This window comes from Camelus ferus, chromosome 30 (genome assembly GCF_009834535.1).
Source record: "Camelus ferus isolate YT-003-E chromosome 30, BCGSAC_Cfer_1.0, whole genome shotgun sequence".
Classification (NCBI taxonomy): Eukaryota; Metazoa; Chordata; class Mammalia; order Artiodactyla; family Camelidae; genus Camelus; species Camelus ferus.
The window spans coordinates 13,600,694-13,622,621 of record NC_045725.1 but is presented as its reverse complement, the minus strand read 5'-3'; the positions used below and the strand labels follow the sequence as shown (position 1 = coordinate 13,622,621).

The 21,928-nt window shown below is 48.4% G+C and overlaps 1 protein-coding gene across 1 annotated transcript in view; it reads left to right on the top strand.

Moving 5' to 3' along the window:
* Positions 1 to 21,928, top strand: part of LOXHD1 (lipoxygenase homology domains 1) — a 152,647-nt gene that overhangs the window by 17,267 nt on the left and 113,452 nt on the right. Inside the window, 1 exon segment of the mRNA XM_032470447.1 lies at positions 17,934 to 18,032. Coding sequence (XP_032326338.1) covers positions 17,934 to 18,032 — 99 coding nt within the window.

Here is a 21,928-nt window from a genome sequence, read left to right as displayed (position 1 = left end):
CCTTGCCGATAGCTGGAAGCACTGTTTACCTTTCCAGTTGGGTAGGAGAAGGGGCTTTTCAGTGTTTTCTCTTTGGTTACTGGTGAGGTTGAATATTTTCATATGTTTATTGGCCCTTTGGGAGTGTGTATCTGTGTGTGTGTGAATTGCCTGCCCACGCCCCCTGCGCCTGTCTTTTTGATTGGGGTAAATTTCACTGATTCTCCTACAGACCTCAAGCACTTTAATTCTTGATCCAGTCTCTTTATCAGTATCAATCCTTAGCAAATTTTAAACTTGCCGTCTTCTTCTTTTGTTCTCTTAGTTTCCCCTGTCTTGCTCTTTCCCCTCCTTTTAGCTCCTTATCCTCCCTTCTGCTCTGATCATATGAGAATCCAGGGCCCCACTGTTAGAAGAGCTTCTGAAAATCACCATTGATAAAAAAATTGATGTAACTCAGTGGTTCCCTGACTTTCCACAAGAACTGTCCAGGGCAGTGTTTTCTTAAAGTCTCTGAGCCAGGCTGCCTGACCGGGCCCCCTGCCCCTTTATGGGCTGGAGGGCATTGGGTTTTTAGTATTTCCAGGCTAGATTCTGGGAGAGGGAATGAAAAACATGATCTTCAAATATTCCAGGGACTGCACTGGTAAACAAAAGGTTAAGTGTCTTTGCTTTTTACCTGGAATTATACTAATTTGATGTTTGGAGGTTTTTGATTATCAAAATAGGGAAGATAATTATTTCCATGCAGTTTGATAGGTAAAAATATTTCAAAATGTGGGGTTTGGGCAGGGGGTGGGTATAGCTCAATGGTAGGGTACATGCTTAGCATGCACAGGGTCCTGGGTTCAATCCCCAGTATCTCCATTTAAAAAAAGCTCTTTAAAAAAAGTGGTATGTGGACCCAGTCAGGAGGAGGAGAGAGAAAAGGGGATATTTTCAGTGTATATTCCATCCCCCTCTCCTGGTTCCCATCTCCCCACCCCCAAGGGTCCTCTCCCAAAGTTCCGGTTGATAATCGGCTGGAATCTTCTTTCATCTCTGCTCCTCAGGGAGGGTAGATGTTCCAGGCTGACTGACTGACCCTTTGACTGAGGGGATCAACAGATAGTAGCAAGGTGGAGGGGACTGGACCTCCATCAGGTTTCTAGATGGTTCCTCTGCAGGGGATCTCACCTATCTTGCTTAAAGACACATGCGTGAGGGGAGCCTGACCTACTTGGTGCAGAAGGTGAGCTGCAGAGCGCTGGGGCTGCTGCCCTGGGCAGGAACATCACCCCGGCCGCGTGGCACAGACCTGACATTTGCCCTCTGGTCTTCTCTTCAAGTGTACTTTTAGGGAGGGACTCAACATGTTCCCTCCACCTCGAGGTGAACGGCTGGGTCAGGGCTGCCCTCTTCCTTCACGGAGCCACTGGGGAGAAGGCAGACATGAGGATGCGCAGAGACAGCAGGTTCCAAAAGAAAGATGTCGAAGTCAATCAACTCATCATGGTGTGGACGGAGGATCCTAGAACCGAGTTCTGTTTCTTAGCTGTCAAGGGTGGGTAAGATCACTGGATCTGGCACCTGAAGGAAACCAGGCAGCAGGACCAACCGAAATGGCTTTGCCTTTTGGTTTTCTTTGCGTCTGATCACCAGGCCTCGGGGCATGTCCCTGGGGCCTTGGGACCTAGGCGGTTATGTCCCCCCAGTCCATCTGGGGTTCTCAAATCCCAGCCACTCACATTCCACCTTCAAGACTTCTACTTTCTTCAAATATCACTTTCTTTATTATTTACTTGTTCCTCACTTTTTATCACTTACATTAACTTGTAAGTTTATTTTAAAAAGGAAGTCAGTATCACTATTGTAAAAAAAACTTCACTCTTATTCTTTGCCACTGATACTGGGTATAATTAGCACATATTAAAATTAACATACAACATTAGATAACCCTCATGTAACACCACTAGCATCGCGTGTACCAGTGGTGTGCAAGTTACACCCGCAGAAACACGACCAGCCCTGATCTCAGAGGAAGGGAAGGCAGAGGCCAGGAGGCAGGCGGGGAGGGCTGGTGAGGTGTTTGGGTTCTCCTCTTCTTGAGAGTTTGCTTCACTTTGTCCTGACTGCACCTCTGGGGGTGAGGGGTGAGGGAGGGCGGGCGGGTGTTAGTTACAAAGGTAAGTAAACAGAGGCCCCAGAGGTGCCGACTCATCCAAGATCAGACAGCCAATCACAGATGGAGCTGGGACTAGAAGGCAGGGCTCCTAATTCCTGGTGGAATGTGCCTTCCGTCTACCCCTTGGGCCAGGCAAGGTCAAGGGCAGTCAGCCTGGCACCTCAGGGATCAGAGCCTGAGGGATCACGGCGAGGGGCTCACAGAGGTCAGCTGGCCCGATCGCCTACTGTCAACAGGAGTCCTTCCACAGGATCTCCACGGGCTGCTCCTCCCGCCCTGGTTTAAATCCAGCCTCCCTTGGGTGGGGGACACCTCCCAACCTTCCCGTGCAAGCTATTCCATGGCTAAGTGGCACTGGTTGTCAGAAAGACCTACCTGAAATTAAACCTGGTACAGTCTCCCTGAGACATTTGCTTGTCTGACTCAGACCTCCCGACACAACGCAGGGTGTTATCACATCAGCCCTTGGGCGGTGGGAAGACAGCCCTCTCCTCTCAGGATGGCACCCCCAGGTTCCTCAGCCCCTCCTCTTGCCCCATCTCCAGCCTGCCTTCCAAGCTAGAACCCTGTGTTCAGACCGGGGCTCATCAGAACACAGGGCCTCCCTGAATCCATTGCCCTATTTCACTTAGCGAAGTACCTTCAAGGTTCCTCCACGTTGTAGCACGCGTCAGCTTCATTTCTTTGTAAAGACCGAATAGTATTCCATTGTACGTATAGACTGCATTTTATTTCTCTCTCTGTCTGTCAATGGACATTTGGGTTGCTTCCACCTTGTGGCTATTGTGAATAATGCTGCTGTGAACATTGTATACAAATACCTTTTCGAGTTTCTGCTTTCAAGTCTCTATATATATATACCCGGAAGTGGAGAGTTAATATAGTAATTCTCTGTTTAAGTCTTTGAGGAACAGCCGTGCTCTTTCTACGGCAGCTGCACCACTTTGCATTCCTGCCAGCAGTGCACAAGCGTCCTAGCTTTCCCACATGCTCATCAATACTTATCTTCTGGGGTTTTTGTTTGGTTCTTTTTTTTTTTTAAGAGAAAGGCGAAAATTCTTCATTTTTCCATGAATGACTGCAGGTCTTTTTTGTTGTTGTTGTTCAACTATTTTAGTTTTATTTTTCAAATTTTTCAGTTCTTTTAGGGGGGAAGAGGAGGAGGTAATTAGGTTTATTTCTTTAATATTTGATGGCAGTACTGGGGATTGAACCCAGTACCTTGTGCATGCTAAGCATGTGCTCTACCCCTGAGCTATACCTTCCCGCTATTTGGTTATTCTTGATAATAACCATCCAATCGTTTTGAGGTGGTGTCTCGCTGTGGTTTCAATTTGTGTTTCCTGGTGACAAGTGATGTTGAGCATCTCTTCATGTGCTTATCGGTCATTTGTTTATCTTTTTGGAGAAACGTCCATTCAAGTCCTTTGCCCATTTGAAAAATCAGATTTTATTTTTCTTGTTGTAAAGTGGTAGGGATCTATCCAGAATCTATTTCTGGATATTAAACCCTTATCAAATGTGGTTTACGAATATTTTCTCCCATTCTGTGGGCTGCCTTTTGTGTTGTTTGTGTCTGCTGATGCACAAAAGGTTTTAATTTTTCTGAAGTTTCATTTATCTAGTGTTTCTTTTGTTGCCTATGCTTTGGGTGTCGTATTCGAGAAGTCACTGCCAAATCCAATGTCATGAAGTTTTGTCCCACGTTTTCCTCTAAGAGTGCTACTGCTTTAGCTTTTACATTTTGGTTATTGATCCATTTTGAATTAATTTTTGTATATGCTGAAAGGTAAGGGCCCAAATTCATTCTTTTGCATGCAGATATCTAGTTTTCTCGGCACCATTTGTGGAAAAGACTGTCCTTTCCCTGTTGAATGATCTTAACACTGTTTGTTGAAAATCCTTTGACCATATGTATACACAAGGGTTTATTTCTGGGCTCTCTATTCTGTTCCATTGATCTAAATGTCTGTCCTTATGCCAGTGCCACACTGTTTTGATTACTGTAGTTTTATAGGAGTTTTGGAATCAGGGTGTGTGGGACCTCTAACTTTGTTCTTCTTTTTAAAGATTGTTTTGGCTATTCAGGGTCCCTTGATGTTCTGCTTCTTTTAATGCATCCTAAATTCTCATTAACTGTTTTTAACAGTGACACTATACCATATTGACTTTGTAGTCAAAAGGCTCTTATTCCCCTGGAAGAAAAGATGAAAATGCTGTCTCTACCCCGAATCCTCAGTCCTTGCCCAGGTCTTCAAAGCTGCTGGAGGAACCTCACGGATTCTTCTGACTCATCCCCACGTGAGTCAGCAGGTGTGGGTGTCCCCGTCTTGGCTGGCTCCTCACCACATCTCAATGAAGTGGTCCAGGCAGACATCACACCTCCTAATTAAGCATCTCAGACATCATGCAGCCTGAACAGGGAGTTAACAGCCATGTCTATGCTCATTTCCTTCTTAGAATGGGTGTCAGGGGTCCTGGCATCTTCTGGGGCCTGGGGAAAGTTGACAGCTGCTTTTTCAGCATATCTGCATTGATTATTCCTGGAAACAGTCTCGGCTATTGAGTTTGTTCCAAAATTTTCCTTCCTGCCATCTGCTTCTTTGCACCCTGCCCACATTGCCGTGGATGCCTGACTCCTTTCCTAGAGGATTTCTTTCATCCTGTCTGGAATCGCTCACCCTCTTGACACTCAGAACCCAGAGGGGCAGAGTAGCCGCATGAATATTTACACACTGGATGAAAGCCCTTGGCCAGAATCTAAGCGCATCTTCCCAGGCCTCGGACTGACGTATCATCATCAACAGCTGCCATCAGTGATGTCCCCCTGAGCTGCCCTCAGATCCCAGGTCTGGGATAAAGACACAGTCTTTGCCCTCAAGGTGCTCACAGTCCAATGGATGACACAGATTACCACAGTACAAGGTACCCACCGAGAAGGTGGAGGGCACTTCAGATCTCCAGTTCCAAGTCCCAGAGTCCTAGGTTCAAATCTCAGCAATGCCACCTATTAGTTATGTGACCTTCGGACAATATCCTTCTGTAGCCTGTGTCTTCATGCGCATATACTTTACAATTAGTGTCTTACTTAAAATTCATAGCACCCCTAGGAGGTAAGGTCTATTTTTACCCCCACTTTGCACCTGCAGCGAAGACGCTCAAGGTGAGCGTCCATGACCCTGAATAGCCTCCTCTGTTTCCTGGTCTCAGGCTGGCAGCTCCCACTTCTCAGCCTGTTTGCTCAGCCTGCGTTGGCTCTAGCGTCTGGCAGGCGGTGCTCAGAATGCTGTTCTCCCCAGCACTAATAAACCACGAGGCGGTTTCAAGGGACCCATGGGAAATGGGACTGGAGCCTGAGGGACAGGATGAGACACCCTCTCCCCACCTGCTCCCAGACAGTGGAGCGGAAGCCAGACCCCCTGAGAGCAGTTTCCGGAGTTCAGACCCCATCCCCATCCAACAAGGACCCACGGGGACTGCTCTCCCCAGAGCCCCGGGCGTGCCTGCCTGCTACCTGGAGGGGGAGAGGGGGGGCAGTTCTCCTTGCTCCCAAGCGTGTGTCTCAAGTCAGTTAGAGAGAAAAACTGAATCAACCACAAAAATACATGCCAAGGTCAAAGGAAACTTCATCACCTGCTCCTCTTCTGCCTCATCTGCTCTCTTTCACCCTCTCCTTCAGTTTTCTCTATGCACCCAGACCCCATCAGGTCTAAAGCCTCAGCCTTTCCAGAAAGCATCGCCTGCTCCCTTGTCTTGGGTTTTGCTCCCCTTGCCAACTCTGGGGAAATTGAAGTCTCTGCCTTGCGCAGTAGTGCAGTGATGCTCAGTGGGGTCCTCCCACCCCAATGGCAGTCAAGGGATGTGCGAGGAATCTCATGCACAGAGACGAGGAACTTTCCCACCCGCTCCCTGAGGGTCACACACATTCTGGCCAAATCGCAGCCAGAACGAACCACCGTGGCTGATGGGGTGTGTTGTAACCCTCAGGTGTTTTGAGATGGATAAACGGCTGAGAAACTGTCTCAGGGCCGCTATTTGCCTCTTTGGGCTCCAGCCAAGCTTGGGTCCCTCTGAGGGTGCCCCTTTCAGCTGTGCTTGTGCACTTGGTCGCTGGGGCCTTGGGGCGTGGGTGAAGATCATGGGTGTGCGGTGGGCATCGTGTGCAGATATACCCACTCACGAAGACCAGCAGCAGAGATGGGTGGAGAGAGTGCTACTGGGGGCCAGAGGGCTGGCTTCCAGGCTTGTTCCTTGGTAACTGTGCACCTGAGGCAAGTTACCTGTCCTCCCTCAGCTGTCTCCTCATCTTCCCAGAAAACCCGGATGTTCTCTGAGGTCCCGTGCAGGGATGGACTTCTCTGGCACTCTGCTAGCTAAGCTAGCTAAGCATCTCTCGGCTCACTCACCTGGCTCCAGGTGTCTCCTGCCCACCGATTATACACCTCACCCCCCGCCCCTTGCTGTTGGCACATTTGGTGTGACATTCGTGGGGTCCAGCACCCAGATGAGGTTGATAAGCACGCTGTAGAGTTACACAGGCTGAGAACACAAGGATACCCACACCTCTCTGGCCCCAGGGAGGCTCAGGGCACATCCCTGAAGCTGGAGGTGGGAAGGGGGACAGTATCATAAGATCTGGCTGGGGACATCTGGGGTAGACAAGGTGAATAAGATGGAGTGGTCTCTCTGGGTAGATTTGGGGTGACCCAGCTGTTGGATCTTGAAGGAGCTTGGGCAGGGGACTGTCACCCAGAGGTGAGGCACCAGCAAAACTTGTTTAGGGCAGACCCTGCCTGGCCTTCTCTCTGCCTGTGTGATGTCATTTCCTGCCTCCTGGCCAAGTAATTGAACCCATCTCAGTGCCAACCCACAAACCCTCCTACCTTGAAAAGCACTGAGTTGATCACGTGGCTTAAATTAGCACTGAGCCCACATCACTTCGGGGGAGTGCTGCCAGCTTGGCAGTGAGACGGGCCCCGGAGCCAGGAGCTGAGTTCCAGCTGGCCCGGGGGCTGGCACACCCGGGAGCTGGCAGAGCCCAGGCCCGACAGCTCATCAGGGCTTCAGACCTGGGCCTCACCGACGGCCGAGAGGGCCCTTGTATTCAGAATGTCCAGGCACTCCCACTGCTCCCAGCTGGGACCTGTTCCTTAGGGACAAGCCTTCTTCTAGGGAGCGTTTAGTCTTCTTTGGTGGATTAATAATAACTACGGCTGCAGCCAGTTTTGCGTTATGCTCCAAAGAGACTGAGGGGCTGGTTGTTGGAGGAGAGAGAGCCCACAAGAAGGAGCCACAGCTTGGGCAGGTGGGCCGGAGTGTGCAGGCGGTGGGGAGGGCGGGTGACGTTCTCTTTGCTTCCCGGTCTGGAGCAAATGGATTGGCTTTTTTTTTTTCCTTTTTTTTTTTTTTTTTTTTGCTATACCAAATGGGACAGCCAGCGCTGGGGGCTGAAAGCTGCCGGGTGCCTGGGGACCGGGTAACTGGGTTATGATTTCGCTCCGGCCCACACTGAGCCACATGGTGATTATCACACAGCTCCAGATGTGCACCGGGTCTTGGCAAGACCGGGTTGGGCACAGGGCTCAGGGGGCATTTGCAGAAGGAACAGGACAAGGAAGGGATGGTGACTGACGTGTGACGGGCCTGTGCAGGGTGGGCTGACCCGCGGTGGATTATGGACCAGCTGGAGAACTGCATGGTGCACGAACAAATACAGAATGAAAGCAGCCTGGGTGATTGATGCAAAACACACCTGCCGTGAGAGCTCTGCTAAATAAACCGGCAGCCCTGACTTGCGCCCAGATTCTATTGGAGGATACAATAGAGTGATTAAATCATTGATTCAAAAGAATAGCTCTGAGGGTCAGAAAGCACATGGGGCTGTACACCCTGAGTTCGATTTCTGGCTTTGCCACCCAGTGGTGATGACCTCAGTTTCTTCCTCCATGGAGTGGGTGCACTAGGCGGCCTCTTGGGTCTTTTCAGGACTGGTAGAGAGTTTACCTTCACAACCCAACAAAGAAGGGACCAGCCGTTCTCCGCCAGGGCAACAGGAGTTGGCTTTTGGCCCCTACCTTCTGCCGCGGGTACCTCCTCCCCATTTCCTCCCACAGCTGCTTTTTATCCTGCCATGCCCCTCTCCCCACCACGAGCTCGGTCTCTGGACCCCCACTGTCTGAGCTCAAAACCTGACTCTCCATCTCTGCCAGTTAAGCACGAGCAGAGGCCTTATGCTTTGTACCTCTCTTTCCTCATCTGGAAATGGGGATACCACTAATTCCCACTTCACAAGGACTGGGGACCGAACATAAAGGACTCGGTGCAGTGCAGGTCAGAGAGTAAGTGCTCAGTAAACGACGCCAGTCTGGCGTTGCTGTTGGTACAAAGCTGATGTCTCTCCCCCTCCTTCCTCTGCATCTAGGCTTGCTCTGATTCTGAGATGCACAGACTCAAGATCCTGGCCTCTCAAAATCAGAAAGGACTTTGGAACCACAAAGTGCCAGGATCCCCTCCAGAATCCGGCAGGCCTAGACTACTGGATGTAGGCTCATGACCTTGACTGTAGCCGAAGCCTGCAGGGAGCACTGCTCTTCCCAGCCCCCGTCCTTCTCCCTGACATCCCCTAACCTGGCTCAAATGTTCCCCTGGGCCCTCTGAGCTCTGTTAGTGGTGGCTGCTGCGTGGGAGTCATGGTTCCTGAGAACCCTACGGTGGTGGTCCTGGAACCACGGACTCACAGCCACGAGGGCTCCGGGGTGGGGAGGGCTGGGCTGGCCCCGCAGAGCTCTCCTCCTCTGAACCTCACAGTGGCTTCCCACCCACCCCGTCTGCTGCCGCCTCTCACTGCAGAAAAGCGTCTCCGGAAAGAGTGGGAAGAAGAGAACTGCTTTGAATGAGGACCGGGTGAAGAGTTTCAGATCATGTCAGGACCAAAAAGGACCTCATCTACCCATCTTCCATTTTATAGAGAAGAAAACGGAAGCCCAGGGAGGTTGAGCAACACAGTGGAACTATGGACAGAACTCGAGCCCTGGGCTTGAGATGCCGCCCCTGCTCCTCCAGTGTCATTCAGTGACTCAGTGGGCATTTACTGGGAATCTTCTTTGCCCCAGATTTTGGCCTCAGGGTAAAGATGTAAGGGCTTTTCTCCGTAGGAGCTTAGAGTCTAGAGGGGAGAAAGTCAGGCCAGTAAATAATCACCGTGCAAAGGGATAGAATGCTCTAGGTGAGGGATCACCCAGGTCAATGCAAGGCACTGAGGGAGGAGGAATCAGAAGGGCTTCACAGAGGAGGTGATGCTTAAGCTGAGACTTCATGGGTGAGAAGGAGTTAACCAGGCTTTCAAACAGGATGAGGGCACTTTAGGAACTGATGGATCCTGGTGGCACAGTGTCTCAATCACAAAGCTGTGGTCTCAGCACCCCTCTCCACCCCCTGGACCACTGCCAGCCATATTCTCCTCCAACCTAGCAGCCAGAACTTTTATGGGAATGCATGACTTTGTATATTTGCCCCATTCTTGATTTTCAAATAGGTGTTTATAATAACCTTTGTTTCTATTTGTGGAAATCGTACTTTCTCAGAGCTGCATCCTGTATGCAAGAGAACGTGAACTTATGATACAGATACTACTTTGGCCGTGATCCAACTCTGGGTGTCCAATACAGCCACCAATGGTTTCCTGCTGGACCCCTCCCCTGAGCTCCAAGTGTTGGCCAGAGTGAGCCCAGCAGAAGTCAGAGAGAGGTTCCCATCTACCTGGGGCTGCCTGTTGGCCTGGTGGTCCTTGCTTCTGTTTTCTCTCTTCCTCCATCCAGTCCTCAATCCTCCCTCCAGCCTTGTAGCCACTCTGACTAGCTCAAAGGTTTCTGGTGCCAAAGCCACTTTGAAGGTGCAAGAGTGTTTCTCACGTGTGCAAATGTCCTTCAGGTGGATTTTACAGATCAAGAGGACTTCTCATCAGCTTCTTCTGGACCCCAGAGGGCTTGACTTATTCAAGTTTTGACTTATTCAAGTTTTGACTTTATGTGACTTCAATCTTTAGTTTTCAATTACAAGGGAAAAATATGGCTGTTGTAAAAAAAAGTTCAAAAATATAAATAAGCAAGAAAAAGAATAAAATCTTCCATAATACTATCACCCAAAGATGATAATAGCTAATATTTATTGTGCATTTTCTCCATGTCAGGCATCATTCTTATTTATCTTCTATCTGTCTGTATGTCTGTCTGTCTAATCTTTGCAACAACCCCATTAAGGAGGTGTTATTATCCCCATTTTACAGGTGAAGGAAATGGAGGCACAAAGAAGTTAAGTAACTTCCTTATGAGTGATGGAGCCAAAAATAAACCCAGAGCCTTGAGCTTAATCGCTGTGTAGGCTAGCTTCAGAGACACCTCTGTTAACATTTTGTGACTCTCCTTCCTGTTCTTTCTGTTTATGAATGTGTTAAACACTACATATTGATGAAAATGCGATATAGTCAATTTTGTAACCAGGTTTTTACTTAATATTATATTGTAGCATTGACTAATATTCTAAACTATTATTTTAAAAAGCTGCTGCATGGTAGTCCATGAATGGGTGAAGATCATAATTCATGCCAACAATCCCCCATTTGGGATATATTTAGGTTGTTCTCAATTTTTTGTTATTATTAACAATGCTGTGATAGACATCTTGTTAGGCAATCTGTGAACACAGTTATTTCCCAGCATAAACTAATTGTTATGCACAGGGACTGAATGGTTGGTTCAAGGGGTTTGCAGAATGTTAATTCTTTTGACACATAGTACTCACCTCCGGCAGCCAGCGTCCTGGCAGCGCTGGGTTCCCAGCACTGTGGGAGGATAAACTCCAGCAGTGGAGTTGAATCTGGGTTGGAAAGAGAAGAAAGCAAGAAAGGGAGCCGCAGTTGCTGAGTTTGTGGGGTGCCAGGTGAGGGGCAAGGCGGGTGGGAAGGGAAGGACCTCTGCAGAGCAGTGGAAGCCGAGGGGCCAGGGCAGACCAGAGTTTGGCGGGCGTGTGGAAATAGCTCCATGGGGCTTAGCAATGAATTGGAATGGGGGGAGGTGATCACGAGGAGGAGCGAAAGTTTATCTACTCCATACTGTTGAAACGCCTGATGACATTAGGCTGATGTTAGTTTCTTAGGAAATATACTAGCTGTATATTTATTTGGGGGCGAAGAAAGGAACAGAGTGTTTTTTCTTGATTATCACCCAGGAGCGGCTATTAATGACTGAGTGATGTTTTAATGCTGCTGTGTAATCAGGCTCAGCTGAGTTCAACCCACGGCCTGTGTTCTAGCACATGTTAAGTGACAAAGAAATGACACAGTCCCCGGGAATTCTGGAAGGGAGCACTGAGGGCTTGGGAGGTGGGGCCCTTCGGAGAGAAACTAGGGTTTGTGCTAGACCTGGCAGGGTGGGTGGAATGACAGCTAAGAGAGAGCCTTCTCGCCAGATCCCCCGAGTCCGGGTCTGGGTTTACCCTTTCCATCTGTGAAAACTCGATTAAGTGTCTCAACCTCCTGCTTCCTTTGATTGCCTGGTCAGTAAATGGTGAGAGTGGTCACCGTGAGGATTACGTGAGATGATGGGTGTGCTGGCCCATAGGAGGTGCTCAGCAAACACTGTTGGCTCTTATTTTCTTGACTAGTGGGTGTGTCTGCAGGGGAAGCAAGGTGGACGGCATTCTCGAGAGAGCAGAGACACCCCAGTCCCATCTAAAGAACAGGATGAATCTAGGTGTGAGATTTGGGTCTCTGGACCCGAGGGAAGGAAGAGGAAACCTACTGGGGGCAGCACGTCGGGGAGGGAGAACTCAGTCCGCGGGCTGGGAGGTCATTCACTGATCAGCGGTCATGACCCAGCTCCCAGCAGGGAGCCTCGCCGCCCTTGCTTGGATTCTGTGGACCACGCCCTCCCCACGCCCGTGCAGACTTGAGTCGTTTGGGGCGTTCCCGGCTCGGTGAGAACATTCGCCCTGGTCCCCCACCCCCAGGGCATCCCCACTGAATCTCTCTCCCTGCCATTTTCATCTCCTCCCGCGCAGCGCCTGTGAGTTCCCACTTCTGTGTCTTGGCGTCCTGGTCTCGGTGAGCGGAGATGCTGGGTGTCAGGGTGTGGATGTGGCAGATTTGGTTGGGGATGTGGTAAAATCAAGGCTAGTCATCCTCGCTCCAATAACCTCCCCTCCACCTCTCACCTGCCAAAATACACAAAGCCTCGTTCTAATTAAACAGGATCTGGGGATGGATGAAAGGCCAGGGAAAGAAACTCCATTCCGTCAGCTCATTCATGATTCTCCGCTCCCTGAAAAAGCCTGGACCATGCGAACTTCAGAGAAGCTCAAACCATGTTGGGTGGGAGATGGTCTCTTTCTTGGCAGGTGGAACAGGGGCTTAGTTATGAGGGTCTTTGCTTGACTTCTGCTCTTGGGCACAGCTGGGCTCAGCTGCAACCGCAGCATCATGATTTGGAGCTTCCGGCCCCCTCAGGGCTGTGCCTGCCCCTGCCGCCCAGGGCTGCTCTCTGGCGATGTGCCCCGTCAAGTCACTGCCATGTGCTGACTGTTCTAGACAGAGCGTGGGGGAGCCGTGGGGGCGGCGGGCGCACCCGGCAGAGGAGGCAGCCGGGGCCTGCCAGTGCCTGCCTTTTCTGGAAGCTCATGCAGGCAGCTTCCGGCCGGTCTGCAGGGGACAGATTTGCCGTTTGGAAGGAGCAGCCTGGTGCCTCTGCCATGGGGCATGCAGAGGGAAAAATGGGCAAGGGCAAGGCTGGGCTTGTGTATCCCCTGGGCAGGACAGGAAGGACACAGACAACGCTATGCTGTGGCCTTGAGGCAGAATCTATCTTTAGGCTGCAAATAATGCTAACTGTACAGGACCCCAGCTCAATTCTGTTTGGCTTTGGAAGGCACCGTGTAATTAGCTTAATCCCTGATCTATATCTGTTGTTGTATATTCAGATCAACGCTTCAATGCTTTGTTTGGCCTCTTTGAGCTCACACTGACCTTTAGTGGAGGGAGGCTCAAACCTGAAAGGTAGGGTTGCTGGGTTCCGATGTGTAGGCTGTGCACTGCCCAAGTGTGGCTGTGTCAGGAGATTCTTTCACACCATAGAGGCTGTAGATTGGTGCGTTTATTGCAACAGTTATCCAACAGATGGCAGTAAAGTGTCTTGAGGGAGGGAACACTTTATCTAACTTGCACAAAGCACTGTAGGGGCTAAAGGTAGCCCTGTTGGAAGGCCAGAGGGAAGTCAGTTGTAGGGAGAAATTTATAACAGTTACTATGCCAAGTGAGTAAACCACAGGCCAACCCTAGGGCTGGGGTGGGCCATCTCTGGTCCCTCTTTCTCCCGTGCTTCTTCAGGAAGGGCGATGAACTCTTCACTAGCCCCTTCACTTGACCTTCCTTTCTTTTTCCATCTCTGCTCCTTGTTCGCTCTCAAGAGGGCAATGAGCTGAAGGCACAATGCGCAAGTTTGCAGAACTGGACCTGCCATCTGTCCCCACCTTCAGGAAACCTCAGACCAGGCCCCCTTTTCCATTGGACTCAAGGGAACATCAGACTCAGCCCAGTCCCACAGCATCGTGGGGGCAGGGAACAGTGGCCCTGCCTGCCCACGCTGAGCACAGGACCCCCTCCTTCTCAGCCCCACCACCCCAATAGAGAAAGGTCAATTGTCTGCCAGTCTTCAGAGCCCTGGGCCGCTCATCCAGTGGTTAGGATGTGCTGTGACTATCCTGCAACCAGCGGCTGACTCCCCTGCAGGTATCTGTCTGGAAACACACAGGACAGTGCCTGAGAGCACAAGAAAACAGAGGGCAGGGGATGGCCAGACCCCGCCTGCCACCTGCCCCTGTGTGGACTGTGCGCTTAGAAAGGCCTTTACTTATTGAAAGGGTTGAAAAGAAATCAAAACAAGAGTAATATTTCATGACACAGGAAAGTTATGTGAAGTTCAAATGTTTATGTCCATAAATAGTTTCCCTGGATGGCAGCTGGGCACTTTGCTTACACGGTGTTTACACAGTACTGTGTACGGCTGCTTTGGTCCTGAGCATTGACAACAGACACCAAGCGGCCCCCCAGGCCTAGAATACTGATTGTCTGGTACTTACAGAAAAAATGTTGCTGACCCCTGGCCAAGAGCATGGGAACCCATGAGCTACTCTGGAAATAGCCCTGTATCTGGAGACAGGAGACCTGGCTTTGAGCCCTGCTGGCATCATTTAGCAGCTGTAGTGTCCTCGGCCAAGCCACCTTGCTCTCTGAGCCTCAGTTTCCTCCTCTGTCAAGGAGAACGATGGCAGTACCGGCCCTGCCTGCCTCACGAGGTGGTTGCCACGTGCAATGTTGTCACGTTGCCCGGATCAGATGTCCTCAGGGACGTGAAAGCATCCCGTGAGCTGCAAGGCCTGCGTGGAGGTTTAGTGCTATTTGCCCGAGAAGATGGCCAGCCCTGGCCTCTGCTTTCCACCTTTCTTCTCGTCTGCCTTCTCCCTTGGCCTCTGGGGCAGGGGTTTTTACTGGCCCTTGCCCGCTCCCTTGGGCTGAACCACCCCCTGTGACCGGAACAGCGAGCATGCATTTGTTGAAGCTCTGATCACAGGAAATTGGGGGGCTCTCTCTCTTGTGACCACTGGAGAGGAAGGCTGGCTGTACTGCGCTGCTCGTTGGCCACCTGGGAGGGAAGGGAACCCTGCCTTCATTCAGCCTCATTCTTCCATCAATATACACACTTCATCACGACCTAGGACAGGCCCTGGGCCCTAGACCTTGTTTGGAAAATGGCAAATCAGATACAGTGTGGTTCTGCTTGGAGAGGAAGTTTGGGGGCAAAGCAGAGAAAACAGTAATAAAATAAGCCTCATTGTCCTTGGGGTCTTTTAAAAAGTGGGTTACAAGGCATTTTTAGGCCCTCCTCCGTGTGATCAAAGGTCTTCTGAGACAGGGGACCCTGCTCTCCACCTGGCCAACTGCATGGGGACCAGGGCCTCATCTTGCTGCCGAAAGTGCCACGGAGTTTGGAAGACAGTCCAGCCTTGTTCCAGAATCGACTTCCTCTGGGATTCCGTTCACCTGGCTTACTGATCTCTGGGCAGGGGCCCCTTGTCACCTCACCTGGAAAGGCCTGGAAGCTCCGTCTGGCCTCTCGGTCCCTGACCCTTGGCTTGTGTCCCACGCTGCCTCCCTTTGGCCCTGCTGCTCTGCTTCTCTGGACTTTTCTGGGACGGGGCTTAGGTGTGTCCCTGAAGCCCCGCGTGGGCTCCTGCTTCCCAGGTGCGGTCTGCAGGCGCCTCGGGTACCTCCCCGTCTTCTGCAATGCTTCCTGGTGCTCCGGGCCCCTCTCTACAGTCTGCAAGGCTGCCTTTCCTGGTCAAATGTCACGGAATCACAGGTCCAAGGCACCCCTAGTGTTGTCAAGTTTCCGCTCCCCTGCCGTTTTCTCCACAGCATCCCTGACAGATGGCGCTGCACCGTGTGCTCGGCACAGCGTGGCTGCCTCGATGCGGCTGCGGATGGGAAACTCACTTCCCCCAAGGGCATCCCAGGCCTTTGTGGGACGGCCCTTGATACTAGAAAATGTTTCTTTTGGGGAGCCAAAACTTCCCTCTTTATAATTCACTCCGCTGATTCAAATTCTGCCTTCTGGAATGATTCAGACTGCCTGCTACTCCTTCCACAGACCCCCCCCATCCCCCTCATCCTTTCTGCTGCTTCACTCTGCCCAGTCCCCTCTGGGGTCCCGTCGCCCCCCTGACTGCCTGATGCTCAGCAGCGGCCTTCACAGCCTCTCCCGATCTACATGCTCCCCTGGTATTGCCTGCCAAGGGCATCCAGACCCCCTGCCGAGGGGTCCTACCTCTGTGTGAAGTGAGCCCCGGACTGGACCTGAGAAAGGACTTGAACCCAAATGAGTGGTTCTCACAGACCAGCCCGAGATGGGAAGAAGCAGCCCCTGGTGGGGGCCTCTGCCACTCGGAGGATGACCGAGAGCAGAGCTGCTGGCTGAGCCGTGCGACGCAGGGCCTCTGGGAGGGAACATGGAAATCTGCCTTGTCGACAGCCTCCCCAGGGAGCCTGGATGTGGCCCAAGTTTCAGCCCAGGGTTTGCCGGGCTCTGGCCTCTTGTAAAGGCCCTGGTTCTGGGTCCTGTCTTAGAGGTGTCTTTGTGGTGAAGTAAGAGGGGGTGGGAATCTGAGAATGACTGTTCTTCTGGAGCGTTCAGCTGGGGGCGAAGATGGGAGGGTCTTCCCTCCCCCTGGGGATCCCCCTGCACGGGTTTCACCAAGTGAAAATGGAGGACATTTGTCCCTCTCGGCTCAAGGTTCTCAGCAGGTCAAAGGTCAGCCTTCAGGGCCATGCGGGCAGGTGTCCTCTGTGGGTCCCCTGCAGGATTCTGCACTGTCTCATCTCTAGAGGGCAGCCCCGGACTGCTGGTCACGACTCGAGATGGGAAGGGATGAAATCAGTTTTTCTTTTTCATCTCCCCACCTCACACCTCAGTCCTTGGCTTTAAGTAACTTCCAGGGACTTTGTGCTTCAGGAAATTCAATTAGCTTTTCAACATACTCAGTGGGACTTTAATTTGGGCCCAGCACTGGGCTGGGGGATGTGGGGGAGACTATATGAGAGAAGGAAGTCCTTTTCCCAGGTCGATTTTAAGTTCTTAAGGAACTTAGGAGTCTCCCCTGCAGGAAGCAGCACACTGCACAAGGGGTAGATGGTGAAACTTGGGAATCATTGACACAGACAAGGTGGCAGAGCCAAGAAGCTCAGAGCTGAACGAGCCCCGGGGGCTGGGACCTCAGGGGAGGCTCCAGGGAGGATGTGGGAACAGAGGCTGGGACTTGGGCCTCAGTTAAAACAGCTCTAATTTTTACAGCTTCACATACTGGGCATAAGACATCTGAAAAAGAAAAATGCTAGTACACGAGAAATAGAAAGCCATTGCAAGAAGAGGAAAGGGAAGAGAAAGCTGTCTCAGCCCTTGGAATTGTTGGCACCCAAAGGAACTCTCCAGGAATCTCTGCTTTGCTCCACTTATCAAGCCCAGCCTTTTGCTCCCACGCTGAGGCAGGCTCTGGGTGGGGAGACCTGGGTGGGGATCATCGTGTTGTCAGGTTTGCATTGAGCCCCTTCCCTCCTTGAGGCCATGGCCAAGGCTGAGGCAGTTTGGGGTTACAGAGAATAGAATTCTGTTCAATAAATGGAGCAAAGACACAGGAAGCAGGTACAGGTCTGTAAACGAAGCAACGCCGGAACATGTGTTTGCTGTCTATCATTGGCTCCTCTGGTCACTGCATTGGCTACTGCCTTGACAATTTACATATAAATTTGATTTTAATTTGCATAATCAATTTTCCCCAATGAATTTTTGTACTCTGATGCAGGGTAGAGAACAGATTGGAGAAGACAGAGTAGAGGCAGGGGGCCCAGCTGGAGTCATTTCAGTATCCAGGGGAGATGCACTGGTGGGTTGGTTCGGCTCGGGGTGGCACCTTGCATTTGGGTTGATTCATGCATCCCAAGGCAACACGTTGGTAGATGGAAACAAAAGTCCCTGCTACTCCTGATTAGCGCTATGCGTGCAGTTCGGCGATGAACACTTGGAACCAATGTCAGGCGACTTGTTTCTTGCTCAGTTATTGACGGTAATGGTGATAGTACATGCATTGCTGGAGGGAAGCGTGAATAGTGTGGGAGCCACTCTGGGGCCTCTGCTCTTCCCTCCTCAGGACGCTGATGAGCTGAGGCTTTCTCTGCCTTCATTTCCAGGTAACAAGTATGAAGTCAAGGTGTACACTGGCGACGTCCTTGGTGCAGGGACTGATGCTGACGTCTGCATCAATATCTTTGGCGAGTATGGAGACACAGGTAATGGATCTGAAATCCTTTCTTCACAAGCCATGTGCAGAACTGATTTTTTTTGTACATATATATTTTTATTGAAGTATAGTCAGTTTACAGTGTTGTGTCAATTTCTGGTGTACAGCATAATGCTTCGGTCATACATGAACATACATGTATTCATTTTCATATTCTTTTTCACCATAAGTGACTACAAGATCTTGAATATAGTTCCCTGTGCTATGCAGTATGAACTTTTTTTTAATCTATTTTATATATATTAGTATCTGCAAATCTTGAACTCCCAATTTATCCTTTCCCATCCTCTTCCCCCACTGGTAACCGTAAGTTTGCTTTCTATGTATGCGAGTGTGTTTCTGTTTTGTAAATAAGTTAGTCTTTTTTTTTAGATTCCACATATAAGTGATCTCATATGGCATTTTTCTTTCTCTTTCTGGCTCACTTCACTTAGAATGACGATCTCCAGCTCCATCCATGTTGCTGCAAATGGTGTTACTTTATTCTATTTTACGGCTGAGTGGTATTCCATTGTATAAATATACTACAGCTTCTTTACCCAATCATTGTCGATGAACATTTAGGTTGTTTCCATGTGTTGGCTATTGTAAATAATACTGCTATGAACATTGGGGTGCATGTATCTTTTTAAATTAAAGTTCCCTCTGGATATATGCCCAGGAGTGGGATTGCTGGATCATATGGTAAGTCTGTTTTTAGTCTTTTGAGGAATCTCTATACTGTTTTCCATAATGGCTGCACCAAACTACATTCCCACCAAAGGTGTAGGAGGGTTCCCTTTTCTCCACAGCCTCTCCAGCTCTTATCATTTGTGAGAACTGATTCTTAAGTGGACTGTTCCTCACCCTCCTGGCAGAGGAAGGCAACTCCAGTCTCCTCTAGGCTCTTCTGTTGAACACCTCTTTTCTTCTTGTGATGTGATTTGCCATGCATGGCCCTCCCCAGGCAGCATGGTACCCATCTTGTCAAATTTATGTGTGTGATGTGTTTTCAGAATAAGTTGTGATTGGTTTGGGGTTGATTTAAAATTGTTCTTTCTCCTAGAACAGACCCAATCTCCACATCTCCAGGGGGCTCATTTTCACTTACTCTATCTCCCTAACCTCCATGCCTATCTTGAATTATATTTTGAGATGTGACTGGTCATGGCCAGATTCAATGCAGTGGTTTGGAGCAGACAAGACTGGGGCCAGGGAATAACTTAGGCTTGGCTTCATAGGTGGAGCATAAACTAGGGGCACAGACACGGCTGCAGGTGCTGGAAAGCAGTTCAGGCCAACAAAACTGAGACAAGTGGCTCTCTCCTGCTTCTGCTAATTGAAGAGAATAGTATCAGAGTCAGAAAAGCTATAGAGACATGAATTTTGGACACAATATATTAAGTAATTAAAAATGCATTGCTGGGATTAAAAGGAAAAAAAAGAGAACTCTCCAGTGTCAGGAATGAAGACAGAACTCAGGACCAAAGTATTAGTTATGAATTGATGCTGTGGATCTTGAAAGAAGGGAGCTTTCATGTTCAACAGTCCACAGGATGGATTTCCATATACTTTTGGGGTCAGAAAATGAGATCTTGGCACTGTATGAGGCAAGATATACAAACAATATTAGAACCACATATAAAGCCAAGATACCTAAAGGTTCAGTGAGAAAAAATAGGCTAGGAAAACAACTGCTCATCAGTACAGTAAACTTACCTTTGTAAGAACCCTAGATTAAAAACACAATTGCTGAAAAATGGATACTTTCGTCTTGCACACATGTAGGCTTGAGGTCTGATTTTACACTCCCCCCAGGTACAGAAAATTGGTTCCATGCCAGTACCCTTTGGTGCTTGAAAGAAACATTTGCAAGACTTTATGGGATTCCCACAGATAAAGCACTAGAGATGAGTTCACTTTCCAAAACCACAGAACACTCAAGGACACAATCCACCATGACTAAACACCAGTAGACGCAACAAGCAATAAGATTAAGTCCTCCAGAATTTCATCTGAAGAGCAAGGCTGTAACTTAGGTATGTTTAAACTGACTATAAACATGAAAGGAACAATTGAGGAAAAGAACAAGGCACTGTGAAAAATATAGCAAACAGAAATACAGGAAATGAAAACACAGTTACTAAATATAAACACGTAATGGATAAGTTAAACAACACAATTAGAAACCGTTGAATAGAGAATTAGTGAACTGTAAGAGAAATATAAACAATATAGGCAGATGTAGCAGAGACATAAAGGGTTGGAAAATATCAATGAGGGGTCATGAGACATGCGGAAGGGAATAAGTTCTGGCATGTTGAACAGGAGTTTCAGGAACAGAATATATAGAATAGGTGAGAGGAAGCATTTGAAGAGATGCTGGCTGATCACATTTTTCAGAATTAAGCGAAGATATGAATCTTCAGATTTAAGTAGCAGAAATATTGAACAGGATAAATAATAACTGATTGACATCTAGACACATTGTGATGGAGCCAAAGGCCAACAGAAAGCTCTTAAAAGTAACCAGATTGGGTGGATTATCTTCTGCAAAAACAATAATTAAATTGATAACAAATTCCCATCAGCAACCTATAGAGGATATAAGGTCATGGAATAATATCTTCAATCTTCTGAGCAATGATATACATCAACCTAGAATTCTGTAGGTTATCATTCAGAGTGAAGCCAAAATGAATGAATTTCCATGTAAACAAAGAGAAATAGGTCTTACTACTCACAGACATATGCTTAAATAACCATTGAAGGATATACTTTAAAAAAAAGGAAATTGTACCCAGGAGAAAGGAGTGAGATGCAGGAAACAAAGGTAAGCCCCCCAAATGATAATTCTGTAACAAGTTTAAGCAAGCATTGACTATATAAAACAGTACTGATAATGATTATTATCAAGACATGAGAAAATGTGGACCCAAAACACTAATCTTTGAGAAAGAAAGGAGATAATGAGAGTTAGAACATAATAAAGTTCTTGGCTCTAGCCCATTGCTCATTCCTAGGAGAGTAGAGATATTGATTAACTTTAGACTTTAATAAGTCAAGCATGCATATTGAAATTGTAACAGTAATCACCCCGAAAGAGAAATGTATAATTTCTAAACCAGTAGAGGGAATTAAAGGGGAATAAAGACTCAATCAATTCAATAGAAGTCAGGAAATGAGGAAAGAAAAAGCATGGCTAATAGCAAAAAATAAATGTATGAATAATACAATAAATAGAAATAAACTAAACTCATCAGCTAAAGAATAGCCTCATATTAAATTAAAAGAAATAAAATATAACTTAAATATATGATACAGAAAGGCTGAGAGTAAATAAGATGGAATAAAGTATATCAGAAACATGTCAAAAACAGGAAAGAAGCTGGTATAGCTATATAAATATCCATCAAGTTAAACTTTAAAACAAAACACTTCATCAGAAATAAATATTCTTATCATGTGATCCAGCAATCCCACTCCTGCATATATCTGGAGGGAATTCTAATTCAAAAGGTACATGCACCCCAATGTTCACAGCAGTACTATTTACAATAGCTAAGGCATGGAAACAACCTAAATGTCCATCGACAGATGACTGGATAAAGAAGATGTGGTATATTTATACAATGGAGTACTACTCAGCCATAAAAAGAATAAAATAATGCCATTTGCAGCAATATGAATGGACCTGGAGATTGTCATTCTAAGTGAAATAAGACAGAGAGAGAAAGAAAAATACTATATGATATCACTCATATGTGAAATCTAAAAAAAAAAAAAATGAGGACACAAATGAACTTATTTATAAAACAGAAACAGATTCTCAGACAAAGAACACAAACTTATGGTTACCGGGGCAAAGGAGTGGGAAGGGATAAATTGGGAGTTTGAGATTTGCAG